The sequence below is a fragment of the Vespula vulgaris genome, chromosome 8 (assembly GCF_905475345.1).
Source record: "Vespula vulgaris chromosome 8, iyVesVulg1.1, whole genome shotgun sequence".
In the NCBI taxonomy this organism is placed as follows: Eukaryota; Metazoa; Arthropoda; class Insecta; order Hymenoptera; family Vespidae; genus Vespula; species Vespula vulgaris.
Genome location: NC_066593.1, coordinates 5739364 through 5754313, shown reverse-complemented (window position 1 = coordinate 5754313; position 14950 = coordinate 5739364). Strand labels below are relative to the sequence as shown.

The window sequence follows — 14950 nt, the reverse complement described above, 5'->3', positions numbered from 1 at the left end:
TTGATAATCAAAAGAATAGAAAGTGAGAATTCTGTTGTATTCTGTGTATGAAAATTTTGATACATCTGTATAAAATTCAAATATCGTAACAAGATTTTATATTGACAGTGGACAAAGAGAGAGATAGATAGATAGATGGGATAGATAAAGAGAGAGAGAAAGAGAGAGAAAGAGAGAGAAAGAAGGGATGGGAGGGAGGGAGAGAGGATACACGTCATTCCAGTAGAAGGTAGGTCATCGATTCACAAGCATATTTCAAGCTAGTCTGTAAAATCGACAGGCCTATACCAATGAAATTCTATATAAAATAATTTTGCAATTAGTAGAAGGAATAACACACTCGTTCGTTAATGAATTATTTCGAAGGGTGTTATTAATTATTCCGATGGAAAGAAAATTCATGAAATCATTTCGATGATGAAGGTTTGCTTACTTTGGTACTTAACTAATCCAGAGGAAGAAGTTAAATCGTTGAAATTTCTTTGAAAGGATAGATCTTTCGTTCTTCATTTTTTCTCGTCTTCTCTTTCTTTTTATTTTTTTGACGGTTCGAAACTTTGGCACTAATCCGTGAAATCGAAAAGTTTTTCGAGACTATTAGCCGAAAGATCGAAATTGACGTTTTATCGATTGTAACTTGCTCGGAACTTCTACTTCCGACGGTGTCATCGTATGCAAGTTTTGAAAAGCTTCATCGGTGAGAAAGAGAGAGAGACTCGACAATGCGAAGTTACTGATGGATCAGTAAAGAAGAGAGAGAGAGAGAAGGGAAGAGAGAGAAAGAGAGAGAAAGAGAAAGAGAGAGAGAGAGAGAAGAGGAAGTTTAATATGCACGGAATAGCAAAGAGATAGAGGGTTTAATATGTACGACGTCCTGAGGGCGTTATAATCGCGAAATATCGATCTTTAGGCGTGTCTACGTATGGTCCATATACACTTTGACGAATTTCAAATTCTACTTGGTCGTACTTAAGTTTGACTTCGACATTTCTTATCGGTCATTTCGTAGTTACATATATCGTCTGTTATATTCTCGTTACACGAACTATACGTATCGATACGTGTCCTAATTCAAGTTCTATTTTTAATCGAACATAAACGAAAGAAATTGTTATCGTAATAGAAATTATATCCCGAACGAATTATTATTTTTATTATTGTGGTATTATGTAATTTCTTTGAACGATTATTCCGTTTTGTCGTTCTATGTTAAGGTAATTAGATAGAAGAGAAGAGATATTTTGTCATGAGGATGAGAACAACGAAAGGGTGGTTTTAACTAATAAGCCGTATTAGTTTCGAGACGATCACGAGAAGGAGAAGACGGGCCGATGAGAATTTCTCAAGCAAGAGCCTCTTTAAACGGACCGTGCTACTTTGCACGAAGTGCAAGGAGCGAAATAGAATCTAATCTCAAGAGAGGAATACAAAGATAGAGATAGAGATAGAGGGGGAAAGAGAGAGAGAGAGAGAGAGAAAATAAATTGTAAATTGCAGGAAATTCATAATTGAAATCACGGCTCGTTGGTGATTCTGATCGAATAACTATTTTCACATCGAGTTTTCCAAAGGAAAATGTTTGACCCTTTGAGAATTAAATATGATCGTACGCTCGTTGAATTTGAAAATTTTTAAAAAAATTTTTCAATCCATTCTTTTATAGCGAGATTGGTTGTTCGTTCAATTAAAAGAAATTATATTTAATTCATCGTGTAAAAGTAATCTTTTTTTAGGCGAACAGTGAAATTTGTAATTCGTTTAATTGCAAATTCGATTAATTGAATTAAAAAAAAAAAATAATAATTTTCTTCCGTTCGTCTGTGCATTAACTTTCTTATGAAATAATTTATTTATTCAAGTACTTATAGAGTTTTTTTTCTTTTTCTTTTTTATTAATTATTCGAAGCTTATTTCGATAATCAGCGAACAAAGAAAACACCGTAAAGACATGCATACATATTATACAAGTAGAAATATTCATATTAAATTTTTTACTCGATAGTTAGAAAAAATTTAATTTATCTTACGCAAACACCCATATCTCCTTCATTTCATAATATTGTTTTGTCTCAATATCGTCACGTTTTTCGAAATTTACTTTTCTCCTAATTTTGAAGCCTTTTATGAAGGATTTAAAGAAGGAATACACGTGTTTGCGTAGTTTCAAAATATTTCGCAAAAAAACTATTAAACGAAATTAATCCTTTATTTCTTTTTCCTTTTCTTTTTTACAGAAATATGTCAGCGAAGGTTCGACGGTACGTGATTGTGTCGAAACGTGCGTGGAAAAAGGTAAGGAAAAAATTTCATTCAATTTTATATTTAAAAGATAATCGTCTGATATTATTATTTATTATTATTACCAATAATTACCAATAAAATTTTTAACGAGAAACTTCAACGAGTAAAGTGAAAAAAATCTAAAGATTGATCGATCGGTAATAAAATACATACTTTTTACGATCGAAATTATATCCTTATTAATTACAAATTATTAGAAAATATTATTTAATCTTTTATTTATCTTATATTTATCCTGTCGTAAAGATCATAATTTGATAAAAGAATTAATAATAAATTGTTCCTCTTGTCAGCGTTTCCATTTGTAATCGCATTTTTTCTTCAATCTTCAATCTTCTTATTTTTTACGATCGCTATAACGCAACTTATTCGTGAGAGGAAAAATTTTTGGCAAAAAATCCATTTTCTCTATAATTCAAGCGGAAGAAAATTTTGCCGCAAAAAGAAATAAAGCAAAACGCCGTGTCGAATCGCACAAACATCTTCGTTCTCTCTCTTTTTCTCTCCCTCTTTTTCTTTTTCTCATTGTCAACACGTACCTATGTATCTTACTGTTTGTTATTCTTCTCTTTCTCACAAACTCCATGACCAAACGAGACCAAAACAAAATGATTTGTTACTACGTCTCGCTACGCGTAACTTTTCCTTGAATATTAAACGAAGAAAAAAAGAAGACAAACAAGTGAAAGACAATATAGTTGATACTCACTCGTATTATTTCTTTCTAACAAAATCTTTTTAACTCGAATTTGAGAGAGGAGAGAGAAAAGAAAAAAGAAAGAAAACGGGGAAAAAATATTTCTCACGTCAGACGTAAATATTAAAGAGAAGAGATTGAGATAGGGACAGAAAGAGAAAGAGAAAGAATTTTCTCTCTCTCTCTCTCTCTCTCTCTCTCTCTCTCTCTTTCGAGCTTTTTTAAATTACAAATTTTGAACGTCACCCAATGGCGAATCTAATGTAGCGAAAAATTCCACTTGCTGTCGACGTGCAACCGGACGTCGAAACTTTCTTGGCAACAGCTTGTTCTCCTTTGTACTTAATTCTTAATTTTCTTTCGATCCTCTTCTTCTTTCACTTTTTAAAAAACAGACAATCATTCTCCGGATATGTTTATTTGTTAAATTTTCTTATCGACGTTCGATTATAATAATAGTTGAAAAGGAAAAACGATTTGATGTAAATGCGTTAAAGAAATGTATATACTTGCGTAACTAACTACGTGTTTTGAAATTTATTGAAATGTAATCCTTTAAGCCCTACCGACTCAAATCCAGAAAATTTCGGACAGAGGCTATAACGTTGTGTAAGGATATATGTGTACGTACCTTAGGGATGTGCGTAATGCGATTAAACTAAGCGAACTAATCCAACGTAGCCGTCGTTTCTAGTCGTCGAAATGAACTCTCGGAAAAACGACTAAAGTCGGACGAAACTTTTCTAATCCTAATCCTGTGTCATTGGCATAGAGTATCTACATATATATATATATATATATATATATATATATATATATATATATAGATATATGGTACATGATATGATATAAGATACACGAACGTCTTTTTACATAACTATCCAACAAAATAGAAATATATATATAACATTGGTTTATGCATTATAAAAAGACTATAGTGTTTGGGATTTATCATACATGCAATTTTCAGACAGTATGAAAAATTCGAGAGAAAAACATAAAGCTAAATTCCCAACGTTTAGAGACGTTTCAACCTCTTTGTTTGATGTCAGATTTGATACCATTGATATGTCATGGGATTATGTAAAACTTAGAAATGCAGTCTATGTTTATGATAATATTTTTGTTTAGATAATACGGTAAAATAATAGTAAGAATATTTATATCATATATTCACTATAATTGAACAATTTAACATCTCTCACAAGTCACTGTATATAATAAGAATAATCTGAATATGTATATACATAGATCCAAATTAATAATGGAATTATACAAATTCATGCTAATATCTATTCCGAAATGTTTTTAGAAAAACGAATGAATCACTGGTCGCAAATTTGTGAATGAAAGAATTTTTCTTTTTTCCTTTCTTCTCTCTCTCTCTCTCTCTCTCTCTCTTTCTCTCATGCATTTTTTAAATCAAAATAAAAGAGATCATTCTCAAAGAACAATTTTTTTTCTCTTCCGTGTGACCAAAGTCGAATTTCCCAAAAGGTTCGAAATGCATTCTACTCGTATTGCTTGTAAAATTTTTACAAGTAGTAGAAAAACTTGTCGTATCCTATTCATGAAAAAGGAAGTGTGCTCTTATACATATTACACGTGAAATAGATAGTAGAAGAGCGAGCACAGGTGCGGTGAATAAAGCGACCATGTTACGTGGAAGACGTGTAAATATATAGATATACATGTATATATTACGTGGTAGTAGTAGTAGTACTACTAGTAGTAGTAGTAGTAGTAGTAGTAGTAGTAACAGTAGTAGTAATAGTAGAGAATGCATCCTCTCATTTTCTCTCACTTGTCTATCTTTTTCTTTTATATCTTTTTCATTTGAACTTCGAAGATTACCACTTAACAAACATTAAATATTATATATTTTTAATGTTACATATATCTTAAATATTACAAATTCTTTCAATTAATATTTACATTTTTTCTTATCTCATTTTATTTTACTCAATTTTACTCTTTAAACTTTTACATGGAAATTATCAAGCAATGAAAAAAAGAAAAGATTAATTAAACTCTAAGAAGCATAATTATCAGAAAGACAAGTCATCGAAATCCATCAAGATATATATATATATATATATATATATATATATATATATATATAAAACATTAAACAAAACGATGTTATCTCTGCAAAATCAGCAGCTGTATCAGCAAGATAGTATTTTCTTTTCTTCAAGCTTTCTTCCCCAAAAGTAGCCATCTACTAGGGTAGATTTTTTGCGATTAGCTCATAAATTTCCAATCGGTAGCCAATTGAATATGTTCTTTCTTTCTCTCTCTCCCTTTTTTATTGGTGTCATACGTTCGAAATTGCCGATATTGCTCGAGCATCGACGAATGGCCATCATTGATTTCTGATCGTGTTTTGCCCGCATATTTTTCTCTTTCTCTCTCTCTCCAATTCTTTACAAGGATATAGATGTAAAAAAATAGATGGAGAGAGATGGAAATAAAAAAAATGAGAAGATCAAATGTATTACATTAAGTTTTGATTAGAGTCTTACCAACAAATATATAATGTCCCTTATAAAAAGAAAAAAGTGAAGAACAAATTGAGAAACATTATTGACAAAAAACATTTTTTATTTGCGGTTTTAAAAAAGAGATTGATGAAAGAGTTTGCGGATATATCGCAATATCAAAAACCATGAGTAAAAAAATACTTACTTATTTACATGGTTCAAACAATGCCTGCAACGTATGAATGTACGCTTGGTCGCTCGTACGTTTCACAAAAAAGATGATGTTTTTCTGGCTGCTTAGATACTAACTTACTTCGCTTATCTTTTATCTCGACTTCTCTTTTGTTTCTTCGAAGGGTAAACTTTTTTAAAGGAGTAACTTTTTCAAGATTTATCTTTGTATTAAAAATCCAAAGGTGTTTTCTGTTTTTCATTGTTTTCTTTTCTTCTTTTGTTTTAACATTATAACGATATGAAAAGTATTATATTTTTAAGAGAACGATTTTAACATTTTTCGAAAGAAACTTGCTTTTAAAACAGTGTATACACATATATATATATATGTATCTGCTTATCTAGAAAATATTTTCAAACAATTTTGTAAAAAGAAATAACACGAATAATTTCCGAAGCGTTTGATATTCTACATTCACGATCGAACGAATTTTGAAGTTTTCAAATTCATAATTTTGATAATTTATGATTCTTCTCATTGATAGTTTCAAAGTACTATAGAAATATCTGTCGCCATTTTTACGAGCGCGCACACACACATACGCCGGATTATTCGAAAGTTTATTCCTATAAGAAAATGTCGTATACAAGTCCTTTCTTATCCTTAATGCTTGGTTGCTAGCAACTAGAAAGGATCATAGTTTCTCGTAGACAAATTTACAAGAAACTGCGTTATCTTGATCATCGCAAGAAATTATTACCCATTATCTTCGACCTTGATTACTATGCTTATTCAGCACTCTATCTACATCCTTTCTACATCCTCCTATCTACATCCTTTTCCTCTTCTCTTTATATTAATATTCGCGATAAATTAAATTCAACTATCACTCTTACAATTCTCTAAGCCACATGGAAATATTACCTGTTTGCGAAACTCATAGTATATTAAATCGAAACAACGAGGATACGAGAGCAATTGAAATTGTTCTGCATTCGAGTGTCACTACTCTTTCTCTTTTCATTATAATTTAACGTTCGAACGATTGAAGATAATTTTGAAACATAAAATACTACAAAAAAAAAAAAAATACATATTGATATTATATGCAATATTTTTCATTTAAAAATAATTGTCGAGAGATCCTTAAGGTATAATCGATATCTACATATATTCAAGCATTTTTTAATCCGAATTATTCAAGCAATTCCGTAGATAGATGAATACATAGGTAGACAGAAAGAGAGAGAGTGAGAGAGCGAAAGAGCGACAGAGAGAGAGAGAGAGAGAGAGAGAGAGAGAGAGAGAGAGGGGGAGAGAACTGGTCTAAATTTCAATAGCCAGAGCGAAACGATATCCGGATTTCGAATGGAATCCGTATACTACTTCGAATGACATTCCGACGGTAAATAGACATCGAAGGAAGATGTGCATATCGATTCCTCGGTCGATGGTAGTCTAACTACGCCCAATGACTATGTCATTCGTCGTTCAAATATAAACACAACACATAAACATAAATACACTATTGCAGCTCGCGACTAGTTTCGTCCTACTTAATTACGAGACCGTACGAAATGGATTTGGTTGTGCAAAGTTACTGAATGATATTTCGATCTCCGATTCATTACGAACGCACGAGGATCCGTTTGTTAATACGGAGAACGCGTACTTCGTTAATCTCGATCATTATAAAAATCTCTTTCGTATATATCAGAATCAGAATAATTATACGAAGGTATAATCAATATTAGCCATATAAAAATCTAATCATCAATCTACATATCTAAACTTATATCGATAAAAATAAATGTCGTGCTCTTAATTTGTCAAATAAATGATACGATTTCATCTCATGACACTTCTTTCTTTTTTAATACTTTTCAAAGACTAAAATATATCACAAAGATTAAAATTGTAATTCAAAGATTGTTAAATCGATTAAAATGTGCTTATATAAATATCTGTAGAAAAGAAAATCAAAAAAAAAAAAAAAGAAAGAAAATATTCTTTTACAAGAGTAAATAAACGTTCCCTTCACTTTGTATTATTACAGAGGCTTGGAGTACGAGAACGTATTGCTGTCAGCAGGATGGTTGCAACTCGGGTCCGTCGTTGACCTCTAGCAGCAATGGTTACGTCGTTGTTCTCACGTTGACGATGCTCGCTCTTATTCTTGAACGAAGTCTTCGTGGCTAATACGTCCTGACGCAGGATGTAAGGAAGCCGTTTTACACGGCTCCAGGATCGTCGGCTGCGGCCAGTTTTGGAAACGCGACCATCCTCCTTCCTTCGACGAAAGGAATAACAACAACAACAACATCAGCGGCAGCAACAATAACGACAACGACAACAACAATAATAATAGCAGCAGCAGCAGCAGCAGCAACAACAACAACAATAAACAGAAGAATCGTTACGGTTTGCGCTTATGACGTTAATGTTAATGCCATGTTTGCAAGATTTCACGTAAGCAAAACGTAGTCAAACGTCAAACGGTTCCTTCCTGCCTTTTCCGATTCATCTTTTTCTCCTCCACCTGCTCTTCTTCTTCTCTTCTTCCTCCTTCTATTTTTTCCCTCTTCAATCTTATTTTCATCCTCGTGGTTATCGTTGTCGTTGTCGTTGTCGTTGTCGTTGTCTTCGTCCTCGTCCTCGTCCTCGTCGTCGTTTCTCGAGCGTTCTTTCAATCGCGAACGAGTGCCCTACCTTTCGCTTTTATCATTTTTTTTCTTTTCTCTATCTATCTCTCTTTCTCTCTCTCTTTCTCTCTCTTTCTCTCTTGCTCTTGATAGTTTCCTTTTTAACGAGAATACGACAATGAGGTTCTTGACGATCGTAATGCTTGGTAATGATCGATGCGACTTTTTTGTCGAGCGACCACTCGCGTTCGATGCTCCCCCTTCGTTATAGTTTTTGCTTTTTTACATTTTTTTTTATACTCCTCTCTCTCTCTCTCTCTCTCTTTCTCTTTCTCTTTCTCTCGCTCGCTCGCTCGCTTGCTCGCTTGCTTCTTTGATAAATAGTATTCACCTTCGCCGGTCGTCTTCTCGTTTGCTTCAATAACATCTTTCACGAAAGAATGTAAAAAAAGAAAGTCGCTCGATAAAACCAAATCGTATGGAGAAATGAAAATTTTTGGAAACTTTGAAGGATAAAGTTCTAAAAAAGTTCTAACAGAGCTCGTAAAAATCTTTTGAACAGTCTTTCTCGCAGGTTTTTACTAATATCTATCTAATATCTTCGAACTACGTGCTTCTTCTGTCGGGTATATAAAGCTTGAGATAAGTAGAGAGAAAGAGAGAGAGAGAGAGAGAAAAAATGAGAGAGAGAGAGAGAGAGAGAGAGAGAGAGAGAGAAAGAAAAGAAAAAAATAAATAGTAAAAAAAAAATGGAAGGAAAAATCGTCGAGGGCATTTAAATGGCGACGTTGCGACCACGTCGTTGAAGAAAAAAGATTGGAGAAGAAAAATGGCGGAGTAAGATAAACGAGAAAAAAAAAGTAAGAAAGGAGGAGAAGAAGATGAAGAAGAAGAAGAAGAAGAAACTAAAAGTAAAATAAAATCCGCCTATCCTGTTAGAATTCACGAGAATTTCAAAGAGGATCGTGCGTTTCCTGGCCGTAAGCTCGAAGAAGCCTGGAAGAAAGCCACCTACATACATATATACATACATACATATATACATACATAACATACATATATACAAACATAACGTTTTAACGAAGAACAATGAGGATAATAATGATAATGATGTTATTACAATCACTTATTACTACTGTTATTACTAAATCAATTACTTATTATTATTATCATTATTATTATTGTTATTATGATTATTATTATTATTATTATTATTATTATTATTATTATTATTATTAACGATTAACTATACTACCATTATTACTACTATTACTATTACTATCACCACTACTACTGTTACTATTACTACTATTGCTACTACTATTACTATTACGACTATTAATACTACTATTACATTATTATCGAAACATCGCCAATATACATATAGTAGTACGACGATAGGCGAGAATAATGATATAACAAAAAATGAAAAAAGAAAAAAGAAAAAAAAAACAAGAATCGAGTGAAGTTGATCGAATATCATGTAACCGCTTTAAGTAGCCTTAATAAAGTGTAATTACCGTGGGTGGGTTTGATAAGATGGGCGAGCGATGGTGGTTGTATCGTAAACGAGATTGTAGAGACAGATTATAGCGATTATATACCTGTTCTTAAAGATTAGAGAGAAGAAAAAAAAATGAAGAAAAAAAGTTAAGAATTACGAGATGATCTATTTTAAGGTAGTTCGAATTTAGAAGGAAATATTCGATCGATAGATCGATCGATCGGACGTCGAGCGACGATATGTCGCTAATTGATTTGTTGGACGAATGTTTCGAGCGTACGCGGATCGATCGTCGACGTAACATCGATAGGATGATGATTCACATACATGCACACGTTACACATACACAGACACATATATTCTAAATAAACGCGTCTAAAAGGTACATACATAAAATAATCTATAAAGTACGTATAATAAATATCGATCGTTTATCCGATCATTGCTCGCGTTCAGCAGTATTTTAAATCTCCGCACTCTGCTTCACTTTTTATTATCGTTGCCGCACACCATCAGTTCGGAATTTATTTGCAATATGCGGGTGGTTAACATACATACTTATGTATGTATTTGTGCATGCATGCATGTATGTATGTATGTATGTATGTATGTATGTATGTACGTATGTATGTACGTATGTATGTATGTATGCATGTATGCATTATTGACACTCGTTTGAATACGTTAAGTAAATTTTCTTTTTCGAATAATCGATAAAATCTGAATCACTGTTCAAATGAAAATTCAACTGAAATTGATCGGTCGATCGATCGATCGATTTACCAAGAACGATAAAAATGAACATTTTGCCGTTATATATGTGTGTGTGTTTTTAGAATTTATGTTCGTACTATATACATGAACTTTTGCAAATAACGTCCGACGGGCAATAATAAAATGATGTATATAACATAAATATAGCTTTGAGATAGTTCGCAACGTCGCGAATTAATAATGAATTATATCTCTAAGCGATTTAAACTTAGATTTATCAACTATTTATACCGCGATTACATAACCAAACCTTACGAATTTCTCGTAAAAAAATGTGAACTATTATAAACCCTGAATATTATAACGCGTTCGCTGATCAATACGAAGAAAAAAAGAAGTAATGAAAACGTGCGTATCTGTGTACGAGTGCGAAGGTTTAAAGTTCGCTATCTAAAAGAAAATTTGCTAATAAACAAGAAAGAAAAAAAGATAAAAAGAAAGAAAAAGAAAAAAGATCTATTCTTCCTCTCATACATACGATCGCTAATCCTTCGATCGAGCGGTGATCTATTTCTTTAAATCTTATCCGTATATTTTTATAATGCATTACGGAAAAGGGGTACGGACAGATTTATCGATATTCCATCGAAACGCGTAAAATTAAATTTAACGATCGTTAAATTTAAATCGATCTTCATCGATCATCGCTCGGTCTTCTCGGTGAAAAGAGAAAAGACAAATACATATATACATATTTTCAATTACCGACAGTCCGATGACGAGAATTGATGTTGAATCGTGGATTAAAAGGGAAACGATGTATTCGTGGTTTTTATTTCTTTTTTTTCTTCGTACCGTCGATAGAGACAACGATCGGGATACTGTTCTCGATAAAAAAAAAGGAGAGAAATAAGCAAAAAAAAAAAAGAAAAAAGAGAATAAACGATCGAGTCGCGATCCCGCGTATACCTCGAATCATTTTACACGAATATTCTGTAAAGTAAAAGCTAAGGAAAGGAAATAAAGAAAAGAAAAGAAAAGACAAGAGAAAAAGAAAAAAAAAGAAAAGAAAACTCGAAGAATGGATCATCGAAGAGGTATCGATTAGTAAATATCAAACGAGTTATCGATAGCCTTTGATTGATGCGTTATCGTGAAAAGTAAAGAAAACGTTCACATCATTATATTATATTATAATATTAGGCGATTATCTAACGCGTAAGATTTTATTATTATATTACAAGTTATATAGTATATATATATATATATATATATATATATTATATATATATGACTTAAAGAAAAGAAAAACAAACGCTGATATCGTTCCGAGTCCTACGAAGCTTCTGCCGCTAGATAATGAATTAATTAACGTTTACTTATCATCAGCGATGGTAGTATCGTGAGTACTAATATACGTGCCGATTGGTAATAATGATAATAATTGTTTCATTTCGACGCTTTCGTTTTCGTGAAATAAATTTAAAAGGGAGAAAGAAAAAAACTCTGACGATCGGAATCGACAAAGAAAGAAAAAGAATCTAATCGTATAGATTTATATTTGAAAATTCGTATTCCGCATGGTTTCACTTTTGACTTTTACGTCAATCTCGATTCAATCTCACTTCATCCCACGAAAAGATATCGATATATAGATATCGTAGCTTTTTATTTCCATTCCTTTCGCGGTTTTGTTTTTGATGTTGTTTCTATTTCAGGCACAATCTCGTTACTCTTCGATATAAATCAATCGTTTATATAACTCTCTTTTCTCCATCGCTTTTCTCTTGTAACGGAGAGAGAAAAGTTCTCTTTTTATTTAATTGAGTTAAATTAATCAGAAAAAAACTCGACGTTGATTGCAAAATGTTCGAAAAAGAAAATAATAAGTTTTAATCGGTGGAAATGCGGGAATTGTATTTAAATATTTAATGCGAAGTCGAGAGTATATCGACACCGTAGCTCTTCGTTCTCGTTTTCATAAAAAGAACGAAGTTCTATAAAAAATATTAAACGAAACGAAAAAAAATATTAAACGAAATAAATTTCTCGAACGAAAGCGTCGATTATTCCGACGGACAAATCGATTCTACCTCGTTGATTCAACGGAGAACATTCTAAGTGACAATCGTGCTGTATGTAAGTAAATACGTACAACACGTACAGAATTCTTACGATTAGCCGTGATCCTTCGACGAGCAGCTAAGAATTAATAAAAAAAAAAGAAAAAAGTTAAAAAAATAAAAGGAAAAAAAGAAAAATTTCAAAAAAAGAAGGAAGAAAAAAAGAGAACAAACGAACAAACGTATCAAACGTTGCTGCGTATTTGCGAACGAGACACGATCGATAACAATTAACAAAAATAAACGGATAATATATCTTTTGTAATTTATATTCGGGGACGAAATTAAAAAAAAAAAAAGAAAAGAAAAGAACAAAAAAAAATAGACAAAAAAAGAAAAAGAAAGAAAAAAGAAAGATAGTCCGCCATCGATCAAGTTACAAGTATTAATACTTACAAGTCATTCTCCTATTTTTTCTACCTGGTCGCACGAACACACGCACATGCAGATAGAGTTCAGACGTGCATGCACGTTGCGTTGAAGTTAATCGATTCATCGAATCGATATGTCGAAGCAATTAAATCGTAATATCGTGTCGGAGACTCAATCGTGAATGTATTACCATAGCTGCTCGTCGGTGCTTTATAGAAAAGATACCTTTGTCACTTGTCGCTTATACGAGAGAAAGATAGAGTGATAGTGAGAGAAAATGAGAAGGGCTCGTTGTGTCGATGAACGAGTATGGGAATACGAGTATACATGTCGAGAAAATGAACTTCGAGAGATTTATGAGAATACGTCGTTCGAATGAACGTTGCGCTTGTGTGAAAGAAAGTATGTACGAATGAGTGGACAAGCAAGAAAATAAAACGACAAAATAAAAAAGGAATTAATTAAGTCAATCGCTTTAACTTGGACAGAGAAAGAGTGAGAAAGAGAGAGAGAGAGAGAGAGAGAGAGAGAGAGAGAGAGAGAGAGAGAGAGAGAGAGTGTTATTTTCTTTCCACGTTTCGTCAATTTCTTCCCTCGACAAAATCAAACACTCGTCTATCCCTTTTTCTAACAAGCACAACAACGTTGTTCTAGTCTGCTCAAGCTATCAGTTCTATTTCTTCTTCTTTTTTTTTCTTTTTTGCAAATCATGCTCCAACATAGCGGAGATAGTGCTCGGACGCAAACGCACGAGAAAAAAAAAGTAAATCACTAAACGAATAAGAAATAAAAACGCGAGAGAAATAAAAGGAGGAGGAGGAGGAGGAGATTTGCGAGCGTTTTAAAATAAATTTTAAGATTACGATTTTAAACGACGATTATATATACATATACATATATATATATATATGTGTGTATGTATGTATATATAGTAATTATATCGATAGTTGAGCGGACCGAGCGAAGGAAAATATTACAATTATGTTATATACATACATATATATATATGTGTATATATATATGTATATACACGTATATATACACATACATATATATATTATACTATATTATATTATACTAAATTATATAGCCACGTAAGCAGAGTCATATGTATGGCGAGTTGTACATTTATAATAGACATACAGACGCAATAATAAAAATCATACTCCGAAGGATGCTTTCACTCTCGTATTAAGAACCGACCGACTCTCGTATTTATTATAAAATGAAAACACAAGATCGAGCATAACAAGATTACACTATACATACGGAATATTACCATGGGACCATGTCCGAGGTAAATATTTACATATGGTGTACTTTTTGAAAACCCACAGGACAACGGGAAACATAATTAAGACGACCCAAAGAGACTTTATGTGTAATAATCTGCGGACGTACGTGCATGTCCAATTCTAATTAAGAAACTAGAATTATGAAAGGGCTCTTTGTCGTGGTAAACGACGAGTTTATTTCATTTCATTACAAAACTTTATGCGGTGTGTTCATCGGCTAAGTTTTCTACGTATTTTGTCTCGTTGATATAATTTATCGGTAGGGAATATCCTTTTTAAATGGATACATTATCTCATTTTATTTTGTTGAGACCAAGACTGCATTGAAAGAAAAAAAAAAAGAAATGTCTCATGTTTTTATTTCTCTTTGATTACATTTCTGACATTAATTTAATCGGTATATCTCTTGCGAATAAAGTAATATTTGGAAATTACAGATATCTCGTATAAACACCAATAACAATTTCGTTATCTACTTTTATTTTCTCGTTTGTATTGATCTCGCTTATTATCTTTATCAGTATCGTTATTATTATTATTATTATTATTATTATTATTATTGTTATTGTTATTCATATTTACATAGATATTTATTGCTATCTGTACTTGTTATCTATCTATTTTTGTCCCTATTTTTCTCCATG

General features: G+C 32.3%; 1 protein-coding gene across 6 annotated transcripts in view; it reads left to right on the top strand.

The window, feature by feature from the left end:
* The window catches only part of LOC127065552 (lymphocyte antigen 6D), a 67681-nt gene extending 56222 nt beyond the window's left edge, over positions 1-11459 (top strand). For all 6 annotated transcript variants that reach the window (XM_050998022.1, XM_050998025.1, XM_050998024.1 and 3 more), the window contains 2 exons: positions 2235-2292; positions 7713-11459. In XM_050998022.1, coding sequence (XP_050853979.1) covers positions 2235-2292; positions 7713-7855 — 201 coding nt within the window. In that variant the 3' untranslated portion in view covers positions 7856-11459. The remainder of the gene's footprint in view (positions 1-2234; positions 2293-7712) is intronic.
* The last annotated feature ends 3491 nt before the right edge of the window (positions 11460-14950 follow it).